Here is a 25,439-nt window from a genome sequence, read left to right as displayed (position 1 = left end):
ACTCCTGGGCAGGTCCGGACTGAGAATTAAAATAGGCCCTGGCATTTCAGGTACACAGAGGCCCAATCAGCCCACACAGAGGCCCAAACAGCCCCCACCAGCCCACTAAATACTGACTTTCTATGGGGCCTTATAGCAGCCCCTCTGGCATTTGCCAGAACCCACAGATTGCCAGTCCGGGCCTGCTCCTGGGAATGACTTAACCTACGTGCCTTCTACTGCCAACCGTGAATACAGAGCTGTAGAACACAGGCGGCACTGGATTCATCTGGACAGGTCTCTGTGCTCTGAAACAAATTTACTGCTTTGCTGTTGATAAACTTGGCCGGGAGAACAATGATCTTCTCCCAATACGACTTGACTGTTGAACAGCCCCAGAAAATCTGCCGCTTTGTAGTCGGCAACAAACTGTCTGGAAATCCTTCCGTCTGTGCCCTTAATGTACGTCATGCAGAAATGATTTGTTCAAAGCAATTAACTGGCTCAATCACAAGATACAAGGGAAGCTTAGAATGTGGGGGCTCTGACACACACAATTAGTCTGATATCCGATCACTAAGGTGTCACTATAGGCATTCGTCATTTCATGTACTACTCAACTACAATTTCAAGTTCTCCTGATCAGCTCTACTGGTTGGTACAACTTCAGCTCCAAAAACAAACCCATTATCTAAATCTCACCTCAAAACACATCCCAACCCTCTTATAAACCATCACATAGACCCAGAGTGGCTATAGGTAGCAGGAGCGCACAGATCCCTATGAAGTCTTCAAAACAGAAGGATGGATAGTGGTCTTCCCTCTAAGGGGAAAAGGGGCAGATTCGGGGAGATTAGATGCCCGGCAACAAATCTTCTTCAGGGCGACAAATCTCCCCGAACTGCCTCCCTGCCGGCTAAAATGTAAATTGCCGGCGGGGTGGTGCTTGGAGCGATTAATTTTCCGAAGTCACCGGAGGGATGGCACTTTCATGAGGAAAGTGCCATCCCTCCAGCGATTTACATTTTAGCCGGCGGGAAGGCAGGTGAGGCAGTGCGGGGAGATTTGTCGCCCTGAAGAAGAGAAGATTTGTCACCGGGCGTCTAATCTCCCCGAATCTGCCCGTGTTCCCCTTAGAGGGACGACCACTATCCATCCTTCTGTTTTGAAGACTTCATAGGGATCTGTGCGCTCCTGCTACCTATAGCCACTCTGGGTCTATGTGATGGTTTATAAGTGGGTTGGGATGTGTTTTGAGGTGAGATTTAGATAATGGGTATGTTCGTTTTTGGAGCTGAATAAGAGAAGATTTGTCGCCGGGCGACTAATCTCCCCGAATCTGCCTGTGTGTCCTGACCCTAAAGAGGTACAAAGTGACACCCCAGTAGAACAATGCATCAAATTGAAGGGGTGACAGGTAGCGATGAGCGAATCTGACCCGTTTTACTTTGCCGAAAAGTCATGAAACTGTGAAAATGTGTCAAAAAGCATTTGTCTATGGGTGACAAACTTTTTTTGCCGTACGACAAATTGCGCAAGCAATTTTTTGATGTGCGACAAATTTTTGACTTGCAACAAACGTTTTCATCCATTAGAGTCTATGGGTGTCGTTTTCATGGCGAAACTTGGTGGAAAATTTTCGCTCGTCACTCGTGACAACCCAGCCCTAGGTTTTCTGAAGTGAAAACCTGGGAACATTAGTATTTATCCTACACTAGATGCACATCCATATAAGCACCAATCATTATTATAAAGTGTTTGGTAGTGCCCTCTTCTGGCCATTAATAGGACAGACAACACAAAAGCACATGGGCCATTTCTATGGTGATTTAAACCTTGCCTTTTTAATAAATGAATTTAAAAGCTGTATATCACTGATGATCCATAATTCAGTTTGCAAAGGATATTAACTCTTTCTCTTATCAGTAAACGTTCATGCTAATGACGTCCACGCATTCACTGTTCCTTTATATGCAAAGGGTTAAAGATTAGTCTTTATCTCAGCTCCAAATATAGTATCACAGCGACTGGTTACAGCAAGTTTAGCCAAATATAACTTGATATTAATTAACCTAAATGTTTCTCGCTGTTTTAATGAAACACCCAGCATGCAGTTAAATGCCTGGTATAAATCACTGCTGAGATACCTGTGGCCATCGGTCAAACCCATGTGAGGGTTGTAGTACAATATCGGTAAAGCCATAGGGGCAACTTCGCCGCACTTCGCCAGGCGTAGTTTCGCCAGCGGTTCGCAAATTCACTAAAATCCGAAGTTGCGCACAGAGGTAGCGTAAGGTTGCGGAGTTGCGCTAGCATTGTTTCGCTATATAAAGCGAAGTTGCGCTAGCGAAGGCTAATTTGCATACGGCGCGAAATTCAAATTTCAATGGAGGAACACGTATCTGCACTACAAATGCCTAGAAAACCTTCAAATCTGCAAATAAAAATGTTATTTTGCCCTACACATGTGCCCACTGTATAGGTAAGTTGCCATGAGTCAGGAAATGTAGGGGGGAGGAAGGGGAGGCCCAAAAAATTTTCGATCTTTTTCAGCCTATCAGCCATCATGTAGAAAATACGCCAGCGTTTTTTGGGACTTAGAAAAAATTTTGACTTTTTTTTAAACAATCCCTATCTACTCTATTGCGCTTCGCCAGGTCTGAGGTGGCGAAGGAAGTCTAGCGTAAAAGTTAGCGTTCGCTACACTGCGCAAGTTAGTGAATTTGCGTAGTTTCGTCGCTAGGGAAGATTCGCCTGGCGTAAGGTTGCGAAGTAACACTAGCGAAACTACGCCAGCGTTCGTTAGTGAATTTGCGCAGAAGCGAAAATGCCAAACGCTAGCGAACTAACGCTAGCGTTCGGGGCTTCGCGTCTTAGTGAATTTGCCCCATAGTGTGACTATGATGGAGCATTTTTCACCTTATCCTTCTCCCCTGATGAATGGATTTGTAGGAAGCCAGGACAGAAGCCCTTTAGTATCGTTACAGTTCCGGCTTAAAAATGTAACCCCCAAGGTTGAACCTCAGCAGGGCTGGATCCTACACCCCAATACAGATTATCAGCGAAGGACGCTGCGTTGAAAACTCTGCACAAGGCAAAACATATATTTTCAACCCAAGCGCAAGTGTACAAAAAAAGAGTTTTTATTACGTATGAGGCTATTTAGAAATTCCAGCCGCAAAGCAAAAATTGCTATATTAACTAATATTAATTATTATAATATTCATAGTATAATAATCATAATAAATAATATATGTACAATATATTGTGGTCATTTCCAGGTGGGCAGTATTGCGTTTTATGTTTGGCTAGAAATATATTTGGAGACTATTCCTATCCTAATACTAAACCCTCCGCACATGATCTGGCTAATTTACATATTACATGCCGGGGCCCGACATAGCAGAGCATTGGTTAAAATCGACAAAAGGTGTGACAATGACCAGTCTAAAAGTGGTGGGTGGGGAGGAAACGTTTTTATCCAAATATCTGTATTTCACTCTCAATTCCATAAAGTACAATCAAGTATAAAAGAGAACATGCAGCACTTTTCTATGTGGCCATTAGGGGGCAGCCTTGCAACTCTGTTGTGTAACAACTGCGGCCGCCAACCCAAAAAGCAGCAGAAATAATTAAGAATCAGGAAGATGAACTTGACTATTGTTAAAACTCTCTTTTAATTCCTGTTAAATCCCAGATATATTTAGCATATATTTAGCAAGCATAAGAAAGGTGTAAGTGGTTCCACCATCCTGGAGAAAAACCTTAATCTCTGTAACCTCTGTTGCATCTTGCCTTGCTGAGATACATTAAGTATATTATATACCACAACTATTGATTATAATGGTTTCCTCTGACAGGACACACTGCTTTTAATGAGATGGGTAAATAATAGAAAGTCTTTAAATGCCATCAGTGCTCCACTCTAAAGTAACGCTGACATATTCCTATGAGAGACAGGACCCATTCTTCCTCCCCCAGTCCAACCATAATGCCAGAGCCTTTCTGTGCTCTTCCTATACCCAGGCAATTCCATCACACCAGCCTGGGGGTTTGTTACATGAGGCGCTCATATAAACTCACACTTGGAATAAAAAAACACAAACCGCCAGTGATAGGCGAATTTGTTCCATTTCGCTTTTCCTGAAAAATTTGTGAATCTCCCACGAAATTCTGTAAACGGCGAAAAATTAGCAAAATGAGAATTTTGACGCCCGCGTCAATTTTGATGCCCATGTAGATTCTGACACTCGCGTCAATTTTGATGCTGGCGTTAAAGTCAATGGGCGTCCAAATAATGTTGACGCGACGGTTGTGATGCAAGTGACTTTTCCGATGTGCGTCCAAAATTTTTTGAAATTTGCTGGTGAATTTTGAGGCAGTTTCACAAATGTATTTGCTGCGGCGAAACGTGACATTTCGCCGCAAATGTATTCACCCATCACTACTCCAGTCCACAGTAAAGGAGAAATGTGCAGCACAAGAGGAACTCACTTATATGTCTCACCCATTGCCCTCCAGCTTATTTTACAGGCTAAACATGAGAAAGTATAAGTTCTGAATTAGCTGGAGAGCCAAGGTCAAACACACCTAAGGGGTTATTAAACAAAAATCACAATTTTTTTTTTAATAAAATCGGACTTTTAAAAAATCACAAATTTTTCTGAATTTATTAAACCCTGAGGATGGAAAAGTCAGAATCGGAAAATCCGGCATCTCAGACCTGTCGAGGTTGCATATAAGTCAATGGGGCAAATTCACTAAGATTCATAGTTGCGGCAGGCAGTAACTTCGCCGCACTTCGCCACACTTCGCCAGGCGTAGTTTCGCCAGCGCTCCGCAAATTCACTAAAATCCAAAGTTGCGCACAGGGGTAGTGTAAGATTGCGAAGTTGCGCTAGCGTTGATTCGCTAAGTGAAGCGAAGTTACGTTAGCGAAGGCTAATTTGCATACGGCGCCAAATTCAAATTTCAATGGAGGAATACGTATCAGCACTACAAATGCCTAGAAAATCTTCAAAACATCAAATAACATTTTTATTTTGTCCTACACATGTGCCCACTGTATAGTTTAGTTGCCATGAGTTAGGAAATGTAGGGGGGAAGGAGGGGAGCCCCAAAAATTTTTCAGCCCATCACCCATAATGTAGAAAACACGCCAGAGTTTTTTGGGACTTTTTTTTGAAGCAATCCCTATCTACTCTATTGCGTTTCGCCTGGTCTGAGGTGGCGAAGGAAGTCTGGCGTAAAAGGTAGCGTTCAGTACACTGCGCGCGAAATTGTATAGACAGTTATGGTCACTGACATTCTGGTCTTCCAAGATTTGCTGAGCCGTGAGCTCTGAAACTGCTAATATCTCAGAATACTTAAGAAATTGAAAACATAGAAAATGACTGTAAATTGCAAATGTGTTGATATGACCACTCTGAATAACCTTATATCAATACTTGTAATGTGTTTATATTCCCTTTGATCACAGGTACTTAATATACCGTTATGAGAGTATTTGGGATAAATGCTGCTTTGACAAACACCACTTTCCCATTCACTTTAAAAGGATATTATTAACATAATTCATTATTTACCGGCGATACCCTTGTATCAGCACAAGTATGCAAGTGAAGAACATTTGGGCTGTTGCTTAGGTTTTAACATCAGGGAGTTCCCCTTGATCGACAAAATGCTGATATACAGTAGGCCAAAGAACAAAGGAAAAAACGAAACATGAAGAATGGCGCATTCTTAACGTAAGCTCCTTACCGGTAGCGCTGCGGAACTTGCTCTCTGTAAGCTCCGATATGGCTCCTGTAGTGATGGTCTTCTTCATTCGGGATGTAGTGGCAGTGCTGTTGCCCCCTGGCTTGGTGAGCATTTCATCACTGCTTGCTCTCTTCAACTGTCAGATACAGATATGAACAAGTTAAACATAGGGGCACACTCTCTAGTCTCTACTGTAACTAGGATCTACCAATTTGCAACCAGTGAGCTGCCCACCTTTCCTAAAGCTTTAGGGCTGAACTCCACAAACTATTCTTGTCGGATCGTTGCGCTGCAACAAAACGCAGGTGACAAGTCTGAGGCTCAGAATATAATGGGAGTGATAGAAACATCGCAGGTACAAACTACACACAATACAACTGTCGGATGAAGACGGAGTAAGCGGCGTTCACATCCGACAGTCGCGTTGGATACATGTCGTTTATACCTGCGAATTTTTCTATCACTCCCATTATATTCTGCGCTTTCGATATGTCACCTGCATTTTGTTGCAGTGCAAAAATTGTTTGTGGAGTTCCGCCCTTAGTGCAGAACTCCACTGAGCGTCTGATGAAGACGCAGCATGTAACGTTCACATCTGACAGTCGTGTCGGATACAGTTTGTAGCTGCGATGTTTCTATCACTCACATTATATTCGGCGACTCCGACTGGTGACCTTTTGGTTGAGAATCAGCGACCCACAGATTGTACGGCTCTAATCTGCTTGAACATTCCATTCTTGAATATACAAGTTTCCTCTGCTCACGGTATGTGTATTCAACAGAATTAGCCATTCATGCTCATTACCAAAATCACTAATTATTTCCAAACAACCTTGTAACTCAGGGAGACATGAAAAGTTAAAGAGATACAATAAAGGTCTATACCAATGCCAATATGTTATAAATAGGGGGTGCAAAAATCTTACTTATCCTTCCCAGGTATCTCTCCTCTGATTTCAGGTGGCCATAGACGCACTGATACTATTGTACGTAAGATCTTTTATGCAATAATCAGTGTGTGTGTGAGGTGGGAGACAAGGAAACCAATATCGGTAAAAAGCCTGGGATATCGGTTGTCTTGTTGATTGGGCAAAACCGAAAATTTGTGCCTGAACATCATAACGTTAATGCTGAATCATCAGATAGAGCTGAAGCATTCTTTTTATTTTTACCTGTATATCTGACCATTCAGCTCGTTAGCAGAGTGGACGGACGATCTTTGATGCAACCAATGGTCGTGGGACTGGGAAAGATTGTAATTGTACAGGTATGGGACCTGTTATCCAGAATGCTCGGGACCTGGGGTTTTCTGGATAACAGATCTTTCCGTAATTTGGAAAATTATACCTTAAGTCTACCAGAAAATCATATAAACATTAAATAAACCCAATAGGCTGGTTTTACCTCCAATAAGGATTAATTATATCTTAGTTGGGATCAAGTACAAGTTACTGTTTTACAGAGAAAAAAGGAAATCATTTTCAAAAATTTGGATTATTTGGATAAAATGGAGTCCATAGGAGAAAGCCATTCCGTTTTTCTAGATAACAGTTTCTGGATCACGGATCCCATACCTGTAGTGTGTACGGCCATCTTTAGGGAGGAATTCATAAAAATGTTGGTAAAGGAAAATGTTGAAAAATGTTGTATTTGCATTTTCCTATTCACAGTCCAATATTCTGTCCTTTTTTTGCCAATACTGTCAATATTCCAAAAAAATTTGTTAAAAGTGGCTATTTTTGTGACAAATGGACGACTTTTTTGAGAAGTCATATTCACAATATTTTTACAGACATCATTTCCGCCATAATGAGGAAAATACTAGTTAAAGTTAAATGAAGCACAGGAGATACACAGAAGATATGATTTTTATTTTTACATTTCCTGTGTGTCAATCCCCAGTGCTCTGGATCCGATGATAATAATTGGAGCATGTGCATGAATGAAGGGGAGGGGACAGGGGTGACCAATGGCAGCGGGCCTAGGGGTGCGCACTATGGAAATCAGGCCCTGATGACAATAAATCCATAAAACGGTGTATTTGTCGTGCTTTGATATCTTTAGAATTTGGCAAACGACAAAAATCTTTTCTCTCCTGACTATCTCTGGGGGTTAAATAACCTTTTTCTTTCCTACTCTTTCCCTTTCCCTACTTAATAAATATATCTTATCTTATAAATCTTATATAACATAGGAAAAGTTGTGTCAATCTTTCATGTCCCACATGGAGAGTAATATTTATTATGTTTATTAGAAGTAAATTTCTATGGGACATGATAGATACTTGACCCACTGAAAACAATAGGACATTTCACTTGCCGGCAACAAGCAGTGGCTACTAATCTCTCTGTGTGGCACAGAAATAATGGCACATGGCAGGGGTTCGTATAATTGCAATGAATCCATTTGAGTTTTTTTTAATTATAAATGTATTAATAATTAAGGTAAGCTGCTTTGGTTTCTGGGAGATGTTTCATTCAAATGTGATTCAGTTACAAACCTCACTGTGTAATGTGCAGCATGACAACAAAACCAATGAGAAGTCGTATAATGAGTAATCAAAGTATCACATTTCTGCTCCTTGTCATAAGCATTAACCCTTGAATACCAGATGCCGTGTGGCAACAGATAGACACAGACATCTATAGACAGAGAGAGAGTTAAAAGATTGAGTGATCTTGATAGAGATAGATAAATGATAGATATAAATAGATAATTGATTGATTGATCGTAATATATAGACAGACAGATATATATATATAGACAGATAATACATTTATTGGTTGTGATATATAGATAGATGATAGACGATAGATAGATGGATGGATAGATAATATATACATAGACAAATAATATATTGATTGCTAGTGATATATAGATAAGATAGACAAACAGACAAATAGACAAATAGATAATATATAGATAATTAGAGAGAGAGAAAGAGAGAGAAAGAGAAATGATAGACAGATAAGATAGATAGATAGATAGATAGATAGAGGGGTGGATAAATGATAGCTAGATGGTAGATAGATAGATAATATATAGGAGAGAGAGATAGACAGATAGATAGATAGATAGATAGATAGATAGATAGATAGATAGATAGATAGATAGATAGATAGATAGATAGATTATATATAGGAGAGAGCGAGAGATAGAGAGATAGATGACAGATAATATAAAGGAGAGAAGATATCGATAGATAGATAGATAGATAGATAGATAGAGGGATGGATAAATGATAGATAGATGGTAGATAGATAGATGATATAGAAAAAGATAAATAGAAAGATGATAGATAGATAATATATAGGTGAGAGAGTGAGAGAAAGAGAGAGAGAGAGAGAGAGAGAGAGAGAAAGAGAAATGATAGACAGATAAGATAGATAGATAGATAGATAGATAGATAGATAGATAGATAGATAGATAGATAGATGATAGATAGATAGACAGATAGATAGATGATAGAGAGAAAGATAGATACATAGATGATAGATTTATAGATAGATAGATAGATAGATAGATAGATAGATAGATAGATTTATAGATAGATAGATAGATAGATGATAGATAGATAATACTACCCTACATTTGTATAGCATTGTAAGCTCCAATGAGCAGGGCCCTCTGTACTTCTTGTACTGTATTAGTACTTGGATGCAATGTGTATGTGTGTGATTTGCACACCCTGTTATTGCACAGCACTGCAGAATATGTTGCCACTCAATAATACTCAATAATAATAAGTTTAAATTTAAAATAAAAGTCAGCGTGGGACTGTACAGAGACAGGCAGATTGCATTCATTGCGGTCACTACACTCACACGACTTATGGGGACAGACTTGGCCTTGTATCTGCCATCATAGGTATGTGCCATATGTGCCATAGGCCTTAGAGTAACATAAACAATCTTCCTAGCATACCATGGCTTGTTTGCAGTGAGATTTGATTACCCCATTCTAAAGTGGCAAATATGCCCCTACTCACCACTGTATCATTCATTTGCTTTGTGTAAGTGGCACAGGCCAGACAGAGCCCTCCGTAGCTGCTTTATTGAGGCTGAAGGTGCTGTGTCTCCTCTGCACTCCTACTGCCTGACCTTCATCTCCAGACTGAGCAGCTTCAAAAAAAAACTATGACGGCTAAAGTGAGTAACTGCTTGTGAGAATGTCATTTGAATAATTAAAATGGGGTGAGTCAGGCCAAAAACTGATATGTATCTGGCCAGAAAATACCCATATCACTGACAGCCTAGAAGAAAGGGATGGGAGAATGTTTTCAAACTGAATACAATATGGAATGATGACTAGACAGAGCAAGCGATAGAACCACCTTGTGTATGGAGGCCCCACCTGATACCAAGCATCTCCTATTGCAAAGCAGCATATTCATTTCTGGGAACAGCTTCAGGGCCCACAATTTCTGGTTTTTATAAATACCTGACTGCCTCTTACAATACAACCTGCCTTCTGAATACAAAGAGAAAAGAGAGAGAATGGACACACAGGTGATTTATGTTCCACTTCCTCCAGACTTGTCCATCGACTTTTCTCTATTTTAGGAGCCTGTTTACTATTAGGCAACATTTCTGATGCACCTACAGAAGAGATGAAGCTGTTGCCAAGCTGTAGACTGTTTGCAGGTTTTTTAATTCTAAGCAATTTGGAGCAGCATTACAAAAGACATTAATAAGGAATTTGTCATTATCACTGATGAGAAAAAGTCAACCTTAAAGGAGAAGGAAAGGTTAAAACTAAGTAAGCCTTATCAGAAAGGTCCATCTAAATATACCAGTAAACCCCCAAAGTAGAACTGCTCTGAGTCCCCTGTCAAAAGAAACACAGAATATCTTTCCTTCTATTGTGTACTCATGGGCTTCTGTATCAGACTTCCTGCCTTCAGCTTAAACCTCATTGCCCTGGGCAAGAGCATGCTCAGTTTGCTCTTCTTCCCCGCCCCCTCCCTTCTCTGCTGTAATCTGAGCCCAGAGCAGGGAGAGACTCAGGCAGGAAGTGATGTCACACCATGTTAATACTGCAGCTCCTATCCTAAACAAACAGAGTTTCTAGAGCTTTTTACTAAGGTATGGTAAAACATTCTACAGAATAAATATAGCATTGTAGCTTGCACTATTGCAGCTCATCTTTTGGCAATAAAATGCCTCCGTAGCTTTCCTTCTCCTTTAATCCATCATTATGACAAATACTACTCCCTCCTCGTGCACAGAGGTCACCTTGCTTATTCCTCGTGATCCTTCCTCTGTCCTCTGCTGCCTGCTCCCAATTCTGACCCTCTTAATTTTGCTTAACAGCCCTTGCAAGGTAAGTGAGTTTATTCAGTGGCCAGCGACCCTTTAACATATCAAGCCAATTGGACTGGATGGTTTGGGACCCATATAATATATCGCCATGCAGTTTCAGGAATTCACCCATAATTAGATCCTCTATAATTACTAGGATGTAAACATTTGGAATGGTAGCGCTACGGGAGATCACGGGTATGTTGTGGCATCTTTCCAAAAGTTCTTTAGCTAAAGGCAATGCCAAGTCAAACGTAGCAAGTCCCCTTCCTCTGGCTTGAAATCTGTAGCAATTGTCTTCTGCATTGTCAAGAGTCAAAAATATTTGATGAAGTCGGTCTCAGGAGGAGAAATGAGTTTAAAGTTTAGAATTGTGATGAGAAGGCTTTCTACATCTGGAACTATTGGTGTAGTCTATACCTAATTAGTGATAGTTATATGTCACAAAAACTTTATCTACCAAGATATCATCTAGTTTCTTAATACTACTGGCCAAATGTGAAAAAGGGGTAGGTTGTTATAATTAATTAATTTGGCATTCTTCCAGATGGGAAAGTTAGGGAATAGGAGAGAATTTTCTACACACAACTTCTGCAGCATGGCAACCAAGTCCTACGTGCTGCTTCAATTAGTGCTATCAGTCCCTGTCAGTGGTGTAACTAGATGTTACTGGGCCCCACAGCAATTTCATTTTAGGGCCCCTAACATATCAAGAGGGCTGTTTTACCAGTGTATGTTGAAATTGCTCATTATTTAGTAGTCATGGGGCCCCCTATACCTCCTGAAACCCGCTGCTCCCTCTGTAGTTATGCTCCAGGTCCCTATAGATCTGCTGGGACACAGTGGGGAACATTTTACATGGTCTTTGTTAAAGCCACTAGTGATGTGCGGGTCATGGTTCTCCTGACCCGCACCCAACCCTAACCCGCCCTGCTTCAGCTAGCGCTTCAGGGGTCTTTTTATAGACCCGCCCGCCCCGCTGACAAAAGGGGTGGGGCAAGCAGATGCGAGACTATAAAACCGGAACCCGGAAGTCAGAAGCTGGCATTTGAAGGTGACGGGCTGGGAGAGCAGGAGAAGAGCTCAACCTGCACCTGTGAGGAGCAGTGCGAGGTCAACCCAAACTCGTCCGACCGGCGGGTACAGATCAAATGGGAAAATAATTGTATCGCCAGACAGAGATTCGTTTTTTGTACTGTGTATCTGTACATTCTAGCATCTGTGCACTTTGGCACTTTGTAAGCAGCAGCCGGAAACAATCGTAATACTGAGGAATGAAACAGCTGTCTGCAGTATAATGAGAATCCCATAGCTGCGTTGCACTCTCTCATACAACTGGACTTTTCTATTGCTGCTGCAGATCTGGTGTAATGGGAACAAGAATTCCCAGGGTGTCACCCTACTCTCACCATTTGGTTTGTTAGTTAAGCAGGGGTATTTATTCACCATAAGCCTAAACAGGGTCGGACTGGGGGGCATGGGGCCCACTTGGACTGATGTCCAGGGACTCCCTCCAGCCTCCCTCGTCCCCCTACAGTGACGTGAAGGAGCCGCTCTACGCGCACCGATTCCATTTGGTGAGTTATCGACTTTGGTTTTCTGTAGCACCTCTCTCATCTCTTTGTCTGTTAGCTAGCTGCCCACCAATTCCAGAAGGATTCACATTTTTTATGTCATACTGCTCATCCTCAGATTGCATTGCTTCTTCTCCCGTGGGACCAATGTTTCCTCCAAGGTGTGAGCTTGTGTGCGCCCACACAGATTTTGAGGCCAACGCTCACAACAAATTGTGGTGCACACAAAGAATTTTTGTAACAACACATCATTTTGTATCAATTCTGACATGTGAACACAAAATAAAAGGCTACAATAGAAGGCTACATTTATAACTGCAGGCTACCAGTCTATTCATATCTCCTGTGTGTATAATTAACGTTTAATTTATCTTAAATCCTAGATGTTGAATACATTCTTTATGCCCATGACCCATTGAATTACTAAATCCTGAGCTCCTGCACATTCTTTTAGTAAAATCTGGTACCCCCTCCCTAGACTTCCTTAAGTCCCACCCTTCTGTATAGGAAAGTGTGATGCTGGCTGAGCAAATGGTGGAGGCTGGATGCAATGCCCTGTTTGGTACAAAAGAGCATAATAAAGGACATTTGTGCCTGAAGCAATGGGAAATTTTCCTGTGGAAGCCTCTGGGCTGAAAGCTGATATACTCAGTGAAAAATTCATATACAATCTGAAAGGTGTTTCCATTTTTTTCTCAGAAGTTTCCAAGATTTTGTCAGGAATTCCAGACCTTGACGTCATTTCACCAAAAAAAAAATGGAAAAAGCAGACAATATGTCTAAAGCTAAAATGCAGTTTCCACTGAATAGGTAATAAGAGATGTAGTTCTGAATTAGACTTGGCCCTTTTCTATAAAGAATTATTCTTCAAAATACAAATACCAAACTGTGTAAATAAACAGGGACCCTTCTATAAAACCACCCGCCAAACCAAATCAATCAACCATTCAAATTTGCACAGATTAATATTCAATTCAATCACTTTCGGTTGATCTGGTGACCTTACTTTGAGAAACATTGCCAAGGATGCACCTACCTTGCTGAGACGCGACTCAAAAGCCAGAGAATTGGTTGACCTGGAAGTTTTCATCCCAAAAGTGATGGTGGGAATGGCTTTGGCCCGCTCAGTCCCATGATTTCCTTGTTTGGTTACTGCACCCAGTGACCGTGCAGAGCTCTTCATTTCCTAGCAAGAAGAAATGAAGGGAAAAATGGTCATAAAATATTAAAACTTCATTTTAATGTGAACTTCCCCTTAACAATAAGCACTGATTACATGGTGACATGATGTTTATAAGGATATATTTCACAGTGTATTCATGACTTTGTCAATTATAAGGTAGCTATGGTGGCAATAAACTGAACAAATAGCCATATACTGTGACAACTGCTTGTTTGGACCAGTACTGGGCCTGAAGGTGAGAATACCCACAACAAGCACCACCATGAGTCCCCTCCCCCTTGCACGCTGCTCATTGTGTTTGCTCGTATACCCCCAGCACTGCCACTAGAAACCTCCCTCCACAATTCAAATCCCAAATCGCCTGCATTGTCCATGATGCAGCTCATTAAGCATGATTATTTTGTGCACCAGACTTGCGTAGGCCCAAACCTAGAGGATGCAATTGCCCAGTGTCCCCCTCCGTAGTGCCCTAGGCACATGCCATTCCAATCTACCCCTAGTTCCAGCCCTGGTTAGGACAGGTTGCCAAGCAAGTGAATCTATGGCCATTTTGGCCTCCAATCCAATGTATGACTAGGCCATATTGGGCTGATCCCAGGAGCCAACAATTGGATCATACAGCATGACCTATGTAGACCCACTGGACAAGTACCACATCAACGTGACAATGTTGTCTGCATTTTCCAACCTGCCCCATATAAGTTGGAGAGTCCCTATACCCAAGCCAATAAGCTGCCAATAGGGTCTGCGTATTACACATTTGCCATTTAAAAGAAATTTACTACAGAGAAGCACTAAATTCCCAGCACCCTTTTTTTTAGCCTAACCAAGGTGTTAAAAAATTAAAATGTAGCTGGTTACATAAATGCATAGTTTAAAAGGCTGCAAGGTCCCTTTAAGTAATGAAGAAGACTGCTCATAGTCAACTGATGAAAAGAAAGAAGGATGAGTGTTGTGCAACAGGAACCATGTCATAAGCACTAATGTATAAATCTATAAAAAGTACTGTTTCCTTTTTGTGACCTGGGTGTGAAGCTGTGAGACTGTTAGTGAGGATTCAAACTTACACGGGTATAAATATTAGGTACACTGTGCCAAAATTGGGGTATGTTTTATGACTTTGCAAAAAAAACCTAGGGATGCACTTTGTGCAGGATATTAATTCAGCTGGATGCAAAGTGACATATTACTAAAGGGTGAACTTTTGGAGTAGCAAAAATGAACCTTTATAATTGAAGCAATTTAAATATGCAAAGTAGGCTTGGTGCAGTATTCAGCTGTTTTGTGGAGCATCTGTTATTTGGCCAAAGCTAAAAATTAGGCTTCACTGCATCCCTAAATAAAACAAATGTATGCATCTTTTATAATCACGATCCTATTATTGGGGCCACAAATGCATCTAAAAACTGTGACAAAAAGTCACGCGATTTCCCTCCCCACCCCTAATTTGCAAATTAGGATTCGGATTTGGTTCGGTCAGGCAGAAGGATTCGGCCGAATCCGAATCCTGCTGAAAAAAGCCGAATCCCAAACCAAATCCTGGATTCGGTGCATCCCTATATTCATATCTCAAGTTTTTTGGTGTTCCACCATGCTCCCCTTCAGTAATAAGTGGCCTTATTTACAAAGTAATTTATTCCACAGCTCAGGCCACAAGTAGTTTTTTGTGTGTTCCACTTGTACACCAGTAATTACCAGGAAACGACAAAGTCAACGTTCAGCTTTGCTGGTATTGCCCAACAATAAAGAAGCATTCCCCACCCCAGTTGCAGAATACAGGAACTTGCTCTTAAAGGAGAACTAAACCCTAAAAATGATTATGGCTAAAACTATCATGTTTTATATACTAAACTTATTGCACGAGGCTAAAGTTTGAGCTTGTCAATAGCAGCAATGATCCAGGACTTCAAACTTGTCACAGGGGGTCACCATCTTGGAAAGTGTCTGTGACACTCACATGCTCAGTGGGCTCTGATTGGCTGTTGAGAAGCTAAGCTTAGGGCTCGTCACTAATTATCCAGCAGAAAATGAGCTTCCCTGGCTGTAATATAAACTGATGCTACAGGTTTGCTGATTATTCAATTCTGATGCTAATTGCACTGGTTTCTGTGCTGCCATGTAGTAATTATGTGTATTAATTACTAATCAGCCTTATATTGTGACATTTCTATTCTATGTGTACTGTATATTGTGAGTGGCTCCCTAAGCTCAGTAAGTGACAGCAGCACAGAGCATGTGAATCAGTGAATCAGCAGAAAAGAAGATGGGGAGCTACTGGGGCATCTTTGGAGACACAGATCTTTACTGCTAAAGGGCTGTGGTTGCTTTGGGCTGGTACAGAAGCACAAAACATCATGTACAACGCTTCCTTATAGACATGTAGTGACACAGGAACATGTAAGCACCAAACACAGGTGGAATGTAGCATGTTGTGTGCCAACTGTTTGGCACTTATATGCACCTGTGTCAGTACGTGCCCCTTTAAATGAATAAATATATGAATAAACATATATATATATATATATATATATATATATGTATATATATATATATATAAATTTAATGCAAATGAAGCCGGCACAGTGACATGTTAGAACAAAGAAACTTTATTATTTTTTAGGGATGCACTGAATCCAGGATTCGGTTCGGGATTTGGCCAAGATTCTGCCTTTTTCAGCAGGATTCAGATTCAGCCGAATCCTTCTGCCTGGCCAAACCAAATCCAAATGCTAATTTGCATATGCAAATTAGGGACAGGGAGAGAAATCATGTGACTTTTTGTCACAAAACAAGGAAGTAAAATATGTTTTCCCCCTTCCCACCCCTAATTTGCATATGCAAATTAGGATTTGGATTCGTATTTGGCCAAATCTTTTGCAAAGGATTTGGGGGTTCGGCCGAATCCAAAATAGTGGATTCGGTGCATCCCTATTATTTTTTCAATTATGGAGTGTTGGTCGTTATACCTTATATAAATGGACAGACATTACAGTTTCTACAAGAAAAACAACCCCTGACTACTGGCCCCCGTCTCAACTGTGGGGAAAAATGACTCCGGGTAAACAAATCGTTCAGGTGTCCGGTATGGTGTCCGCAAATGTTATAGGAAGGGGGGGGGGAATTTGGAATTTGTGGGACTGGTAAGAATTATAAGCAAAACGTTGAATTTCTGTTGCCTTGAATTCCATTGGATGGGGGCCCAAACATAAATTAAGCATTCTCGCCTCGTATAACTCTTCAATTCCTAACTGTCAGAGTTCAAAAAACGTATTCAAAATCTTATTTTATCACATTAGTCAAGCAAAATGAAGTTTAATTACACAATATAAATTATTTGAATCTTGTTTCCTTCAGTCTGGGAATTCATAATTATAACAATCAGGCAGGAGCCATTTTGTGGGACACTGTTATTAAGACAAGTCTTGTATCATCTCAGAATCTTGTTTGTGCACCAGAATGGGGGACCTGATGTCCATCCCCATGTCCTGGTTACACAATTAAATGGTGAAGAGAATGGGGGACCTGATGTCCATCCCCATGTCCTGGTTACACAATTAAATGGTGAAGAGAACTGGGGCAATGTGGGGAGAGCAGTGACATGTAGGAAGTGCTGAATGGAAAGTGAAAGCAGTTGTCTGCCCCGCCTCTATGCCTAGGCATAGAGGCGGGGCAGACAATATTTGATTGACAGCTGAGACAGCTGCCTATTAGACAAATATCACAGAGTGCAGTATCATACCTCCCAACATTTTGGAAATAGAGAGATAAAAAAAGATTTTTGAACATAAACATTTCTGTGGGGAAATCTAAATAAAGTGTCATAGCTTTATATGAATGCACAACATCTCCTTATAGCTGTACATGAAAAATCGACAGAATTATTTTGCCTTTTAGACTCCCCCAATGTTCTATTGCATAAGAGCATCACAGATTTTGTTTTCATGTTAACTATGCATAGAGTAAAATGATCTCGTGCGTGCATTAACAAACTGGCATATGGTATCACTATTGCTTGACAAATTAGCATCCAGTAAGTATTTTCCATATGCTACATACTGTATATACATTCCCTTCCTGTCTGACTCGCTCCTATCCTCGTTCCATACTCCTCCTCGTCTCAGCTCTACTTTCAGCAGAGTTACACTAAGGGGGTTGTTGCCCAGTTATTTTTCTGTCTTGTTTATTATTTTTAAATGTGACCATTTCAGCAGGAATTGGAACCCTCCAGCTGCTGTTGAACTCAACTCCCGGCAACATATGAGAAACGAAGGGGTTCTGAGACTGCTGGGAGTTTACATTTCATTCTGTGGGTCAAAGAGTGGAACTTCCTGCACTGTAACAAGAAGTCGTGTTTAGCTGAATGTCCACACTGGATGCCTCTTCAACACATGATATTTCAAGAAGGTTCATGTAAGATGTACCACCAGTCCCATGCGCTCTCCTACCTTCCTTCTTTTGCCCAACAATGCGCATGTGTACGCTTGGCTGGAAGTTGCTGGGCAATTGTGCATGGTGACGTCACTATTGTATTCGCTGCATTGGGAAGCTGCATTTCCTCCTTGCACAAGTTGGCTTCTGGTTTTCTCAGATCCTGCTCAAGCCTTTCCATGCATTTTTGATCCTAGTTTTGACTTTGGCCTGCCCTTTGACTACGAAACCCACTGCCTGTCCAGACCTGTTTTTGACTCCTCTTCCTTGACCCTTGTCTGTAGCTCGTTATTGGAACCAGTGCCGGCCACTTGCTCTTGGTGTGCTCTTGGCTGTACGCAAGCGAGTATACATCAGCAGGAACGAGCTTGGCCCCATCAGTGAGGTAACACCGACAGACTAGAGGTAGGCGACAGGGAAGGTTCCCCCCAAGGTTTGCGCCCTAGGCACATGCCTCTTCTGCCTACCCCTAGTTCCGGCCCTGATTGGAACTTCTGAACTCTGCAGCTGGTAGGATCCCATCTAGAACCACAGCAGAAAATTTCGGGGCCCCAAAAGGGTATCGGTGAAAACCAGGACTAGCTGGGCTCTCCTGCTTAACGGAAGAGACAGATCTGTACCAGCAATCTAACTCCAGGTTCTAGCTTAACTAGGGTTGCCACTTTTTCTCTCGGTGGAGACCGGGCAGGGGGCGGGGCTGTGACATAGAGGGGGCAGGGCCATGTCACGGCAGGCGGATCATTAGAGATTTAGAGAACTTACACATGGGGCACTTTATTCCCTGGTGGGAAATTTCCCTTGGACAATACCTGCCCCTTCACATTGGCTGGAATCTCTACATGTAAAACACATGGCATGCAAAGATCACTCAAAAATGCCTTCTTCCTCTATTTCTGTCGGTTAAACAGGATCGCCATATGTCATGTGCTTTACATGCAGCGATTCCAACCAATGTGATGGGACAGGTATTGCATAACATAAGACCACACCCATTTTTATGGCCACATCCCCTAATTTTAGGGGGCCATGATTTGTTATAACAGTTTTGCTAATGAAGGTGAAATTGCTCTTTAAGCCCTTTAAGACAAGTCACCATTCTCCCAAGAGACGTGTTTATCTTTTTAGTTACAATTGTATCTAAATGCAGATGCTGAATATTCTGGACTTTCTGCCAAAAAGCCTCTTATTTAATTAAGTGTCAGAAACTTTGTATCTTTTTCGGGCGTCAGTGCAGGAGATAAAAGAGAAACTCAGGACTTTTCCAGGACTGTGGGCTTAGCTGTCAAAATTGTGAGAGATGAAGTTTCCTGCTGGGCGATGAAGTAGCGCCTGTTTCAGGGCCCTTAAATGTCACATATTTATCTAGTTCAAAAGTTCAGAAATCTTTGTTTACTCTGCTTTATTATTATGCCCCATGCCCTATTATTGTAAAGAATTTTAACAAGAACTTAAATATCAACAGCTGAGAAATCATATTTTTTCTACATTAATGAAAAAAAAGACTCAAGGGCTCAGACCTGCCAATGTCCCATGGACATATTATTTATATATATATATATATGGTTGCATTAAAATGCTGTTTAATATACCACATACCTGAGAATTCTCACCTTGCTTTACCATTAAAAAACGAAATAAAACTCTAAAACTTGCACAATATTTACTATAAATTTTCTCAAGAAGCACATGATAAATAACCAAAAACAAAAAATCTAAGAAAAGGTCTGCATGTGGGAAATTTCTCTAAATTTGGAATTTTGCTAAATTTCCGCCATGATAACAGATGTAAGACAATCAGGCAATACTCCTTACTGACACTATGTCAATCATTGAATGAAAATGAAATTTTAGCTTTACTCTATCAGACCTCCAAACTGTTCCGTTTTTAGAGGGACAGTCCCTCTTTTGACAGCTCAATCCGCAGTCCCTCGTTTGTACTGGAAAGTCCAGATTTTCTCTGCACTGAACAGCCAGAAAAAGAAACAATTTTTCTAACTTAATTGGCATTTGGCAGAGAGCCCAGAACAGCCACAGCTGCAGATAAGACACGTTTGTAACAATTTCTAGATAAGCAAATAAGTAATTGTAACAATATCAGATAACAGGTCCCTTGGGAAAAGGTAGACTCACAGCAATTCACCTTCATTAGCAAAACTGTAATAACTGAAAAAAACCACAAAAATATGTTCAAACTTTCATAACCTGCCAAATTTTGTAAAAGGAACATGATAATTAGGGGGTGAAGCCACAAAAAACAGGCGTGGTTAAAAAATTTGCAGCAACAACTTTTTTGTCCCTCTTTTTATTTCCAAAATGTTGGGAGGTATGCGACTGTCATCAAACATGGAAGCAAAATTACACAGGTTATATAGACTTCTCGCTAGAGTTGGACTGGCCTGCCAAAGTGCTAGAGGAATTCATGGAGGAGCCCAGACTTAGAGAATTCTTATCCATAATTCAACAATGAGCCTATGCTTTACCACTCGGCCTTATCTATATCTAATTGTTGTGAGAGTGGGTCTGAGGCTTGTTTGCTGGTTTGACACTTCTGTACTGGAGGATTATTTTACATTTTATGTAGCCGCTGTCTCTGGAGAGCCGGAGAAATGTTTTAGAAAGCAGTAAAAACACAAGGCTGATATTGTTGAACTACAACTCCCAGCATGCTTTAAGCCTGGATACTATGCTAAAGTATTCTGGGATTTGTAGTCTGTTGAGCAGCAGTGCTTGAATCCCATTTTCTAATGACAGAATTCTTTAAGCAGAATGTTCAATCAACTTACACAACTGCTGAGTTCAGCTGCAGAACGGCTTTAGTACAAATACTAATTGATTCCCCAGTGTTGCGCTATGGAAATCTTAATATCAGAGGTTTTGGTAAGATTGTCTCTCTGTCCTTTACTACTAAGAGGCATCGGGTTTTTTGTCTGCCACATCAAACCAGATCTTGTGATTCAGTAATTATGAAATACGCACGCAAAGCAACTATACTAAATATAACCGTATAACCATGGAGAACCACAGGCGTTCGTATGCTCTATATTAAGCACATATTAAGCACAGGACCCCTGGCCATACAGATTAATGGGGTCCCCCGTCTGAGGGACGTAAAATGACTTAAGTCAGGGGTGCCCAACACTCAACCTTCACTTCTTGTTTCATTTTAACTCCCAGTATCTTGCATACTAACACAACAACAGTAGGAGGGAGGCAGGTTGTAACTACTGAAAATATCTAATAAATGTCACAAAATGATATTTGTATTTCTTATCAACACCACCGCCTCCCAAGGGCCCCTATGATGCTGAGGGCCACAAAGTAAATGCCTCCTTGAGCCAAGCCTACGCCCCGGCCTTTTTTATAAGCAGTTATTTTGGGTTTATTTCTCTAGAGGGAGAAATAGATTGTCCTTTTCTGTATCTGCCAATAAGTCATCCCGTTATCCATCCACAACCGAGTTATTGCAATTAGTCATGCCAAACATCATTGGATCTTGCAAATTACAAAACTGTGTTAGGCTGAAAAAGAAAGAAAAATGCAAATACTTACAGCTCTTTCTTTGCAGGGAACTACCCGGTAGTTGTTAAAGGGGGAAGCGCTGAGTTCTCTGTGCTGTCAGCATGTGGACACCAGACTGAGTAATTCAGTGTTTTCATTTCGTCCCTAAGAGGAAAACCACAGTTGAGCGAGACACAGAGAAGTGCGTGAGCAATGATTCACATACGGAAGAAAGCTGGCACACGCACACGCACACATGAGAGCAAGACGGACACATCAGCTGTACCCTGAGCCCAGCGACCCCCTTTATTCACTCACACACTCCTCTCAATCATGGGGTTTGCTGGGCCTTTAGCATAAAGCAAATAAACACTGTCATCTATACCTCCCATGGTAACACAATGTTATTTTAAAGTGATACTGTCATGGGAAAAAACATTTTTTCAAATTTTTTTTTCAAAATGAATCAGTTAATAGTGCTGCTTTTGAGAAATCCATTTCTCAAAAGAGCAAACAGATTTTTTTATAATCAATTTTGACATCTCACATGGGGCTAGACATATTGTCAGTTTCCCCAGCTGCCCCAGGTCATGTGACTTGTGCTCTGATAAACTTCAATCACTCTTTACTGCTGTACTGCAAGTTGGAGTGATATCACCCCCCTCCCTTTCCCCCCTCCCCCCCAGCAGCCAAACAAAAGAACAATGGGAAGGTAACCAGATAGCAAGCAACTCCCTAACACAAGATAACAACTGCCTGGTAGATCTAAGAACATCACTCAATAGTAAAATCCAGGTCCCACTGAGACACATTCAGTTACATTGAGAAGGAAAAACAGCAGCCTGCCAGAAAGCATTTCTCTCCTAAAGTGCAGGCACAAGTCACATGACTGGGGCAGCTGGGAAATTGACAAAATATCTAGCCCCATGTCAGTTTTCTGATGACAGGATCCCTTTAACTGTAAATGCACTTGTTTAGATGCAGCTAAATTCTGATACTAATGCATGCATTCCGAGGAAGACCTGCTGCAATACAGCTTTCAGAATTTTAAGACAGAATAGAAGACTTTAAATGTGTTTTCTGTTTTGGACATCTGGAGAGAAGATCCTTCCAGTGTGTGAAAAAGCTGTTCAAAAACTCATGGAGGTGCTACCAAAATGCACTTCCCGCAGTTGCCAAAATGCAACCTCTGACCTGAAGCCGCAATAAGATCTTGCTGAGAACTAAGAAGCACAATTGTGTGTCTATTAACACTTTATCACTTGTATTGGGACATTGACAATGACCCTCAATAGCAGTGATCCCCAACCAGTAGTTCGTGAGCAACAAGTTTTTCCCCAACCCCTTGGATGTTGCTCTACGTGGACTCAAAGCAGGTGATTATTTTTGAATTCCAGGCTTGGAGGCAAGTTTTGGTTGTATAAAAACCAGATGTACTGCCAAACAGAGCTTCCTGTAGGCTGCCAGTCCAGGGGCTACAAATAGCCAATCAAAACCCTTATTTGGCGCCACCCATGCTTCTGTTGTTCCCTTAAATCTTTTTACATCTGAATGTTGCTAACGGGTGAAAAAGTTTGGAGACCCCTGCTCTATAGTTTCCAGGTGATGCATTTGAATGGGAAAAATCATAATTTAGAAAAATGCAATTGGACACAATTTCACAGTTCTCATGGCAAACAAAACCCTCTGCACCATTCTAAATGGATTCCATTGTGTCCCCTGTCTATAGATGCCTATGGCTCCAGACATGCTGCCCATGCATAGTTATACATAGAGATCATATCCCAGTTTTCACATGGATGTGCCCCACGAGGCTGATATTCTTTCAGTGGGTTTCTCAAGACCTTAGGGTCCAAGGACAGCCCTGGTTTAAATTGTCTTGGTATCATCTACCAAACCAATTGTCACCTGAACTCTTCTTTTGGATTGACTTCAAGAGATCTTTGTTCTTATTCCAAGCCCACTAACAAAGTTCTCTGTAACAGTCTCATGTGGGAATTAGACACAGTATGGAGGTTGAACAAGTATATGCTGTACATGGGATTTGCCAATGACCCTGTTCTTGGAGTCAGGGTTTATTTGCCTGGGTGAAAGCTCTATTTGTAAGGGAGATTGAATCGTTAAGGTCTTCTGTAGGTGCTTAGTAGAATGATGGTAGAAGATAGCAAAGAAGGAAAGCCAATCTCAAGCCCCTGGGGATCAGCCTATATATATATATATATATATATATATATATATATATATATATTAAGCAAAAGAAAAAAAACAGGTCTTTATACAAAAATAGAAAAACTTTTATTAATCAACGTTTCGGCTCGACCGCTGGAGCCGTCTTCAGGAACAAAAAATATATTGATCTATTTATTTATTTATGCACAGAAAAGGCTGTCCAGAGAAATACTGTAGAATTTTTACCACAGTAGTTTGGGGAAAAATATATTTATGAATGATACCCCCATTATTGGTGTTGCAGAGGCTCAGTGGAAACTAGCTAGTCAGTGTCGGACTGGGATTTCAGGGGCCCACCCGAAAGCCTTAAGGTGGCTATAGACGCAAAGATCTGCTTGTCTGGCGACATCGCCAAACGAACCGATCTTTCCCCGATATGCCACTAACGGGCATGGCTATATCGGGGGTAATCTGAATGTTTGGCCCTATGGCCAAACAATCGTATTACGAAGAGAGCGTAATGGGCTCCGGCAGGACAGTCGGGACAAAATCAAACGACCAATCTCCGACGGAAAAATGTCAGAACTCTACACACACGGTCCGAAAAATCGTACGAATCCTCGATTCGTACAATAGGATCATTGTGTCTATGGCCACCTTTAGTTGTTGGGCCCACCAGAAAACCTAAAACTGTGAGAAAATCTTGGACAGTGGACCTTTCCAAACTACTATTACTGCTCTACTCACTCAACCTTTTTATTCTCTTAGTCTTTTATATACTTACAATATTCTCCCATTATTAAGCATTTTTCCCCATAAAGAAATAGGGAATGACCATGAAATAGGCCAAATGGTCAGAAACAAGAGGGCCCCTGACACCTGGTCCCACCGGGAGTTTTCCTGGTATCCCGGTGGGCCAGTCCAATACTGGCTACAGTTGGTAAAATTGTAAGTCAGAGGCTTTTGGTTCCTTGAAAGGTCAGTCCTAGTGAGGGATTGTACCAGAAACAACATAGATTTCCATTAGAAATGCAAGCCTTACCCCGTGTCTAAGCTTCAGACTTGGAGCTGCGTTTGCACAAGCCAAAAATATAGCTATTTGTCCTTTAAATTTATTATGTATTTAGTCCTTTAACAACATATATCCAGTACTGATCATCACTTCATCAGGCTGAAAAGAAATGGTGTTTGAAAACTTCACAGCACAACATGTCACTCCTCAGGGGCGAGGGTTTAAAGCTCCTTAAATCATAAACACATCACATGTTGAGTTCTTTAATGTTCTTGAACTTCTAATGAAGTGCCCCTAGTGTGTTCCAAGCTGAGACACATGCCTGAAATCTGATGAGGTTACAAGTGATTCCTTATAGTCAAAACACAACAGTTATTAAAACATATCTATAACTTTATGGGTCATTTAGTTACTGCAGAAACCGTGTGCAAAATGCACTTTTGGGCATGATCTCCATGTTTGTTACCCACAATGCAGTGGTATTTTTTGGGGTTATCTTTTTTGCAAAATTCCACTGAAAGCATTTGTGCACAAAC

The 25,439-nt window shown here is 41.1% G+C and overlaps 1 protein-coding gene across 5 annotated transcripts in view; it reads right to left on the bottom strand.

Moving 5' to 3' along the window:
- Positions 1–21,899, bottom strand: part of LOC108709183 (cytospin-B-like) — a 167,372-nt gene extending 145,473 nt beyond the window's left edge. For 2 of the 5 annotated variants that reach the window (XM_041583330.1, XM_041583332.1), the window contains exons 1-3: positions 21,774–21,899; positions 13,650–13,799; positions 5,740–5,875 (exon numbers count right to left, since the gene is read on the bottom strand). In XM_041583330.1, the coding sequence (XP_041439264.1) occupies positions 5,740–5,875; positions 13,650–13,796 (283 nt within the window). In that variant the 5' untranslated portion in view covers positions 13,797–13,799; positions 21,774–21,899. Of the gene's footprint in view, positions 1–5,739; positions 5,876–9,727; positions 9,944–13,649; positions 13,800–21,773 lie in introns of those variants that run through there. The other 3 variants (XM_041583333.1, XM_041583334.1, XM_041583331.1) reach the window with 2 other exon arrangements.
- Between the last annotated feature and the right edge of the window lie 3,540 nt (positions 21,900–25,439).

The sequence above is a fragment of the Xenopus laevis genome, chromosome 2S, assembly GCF_017654675.1.
Source record: "Xenopus laevis strain J_2021 chromosome 2S, Xenopus_laevis_v10.1, whole genome shotgun sequence".
Lineage (NCBI taxonomy): Eukaryota > Metazoa > Chordata > Amphibia > Anura > Pipidae > Xenopus > Xenopus laevis.
Note: the sequence above shows the minus strand (reverse complement) of the source record. Positions and strands in the feature narration are given on the sequence as shown.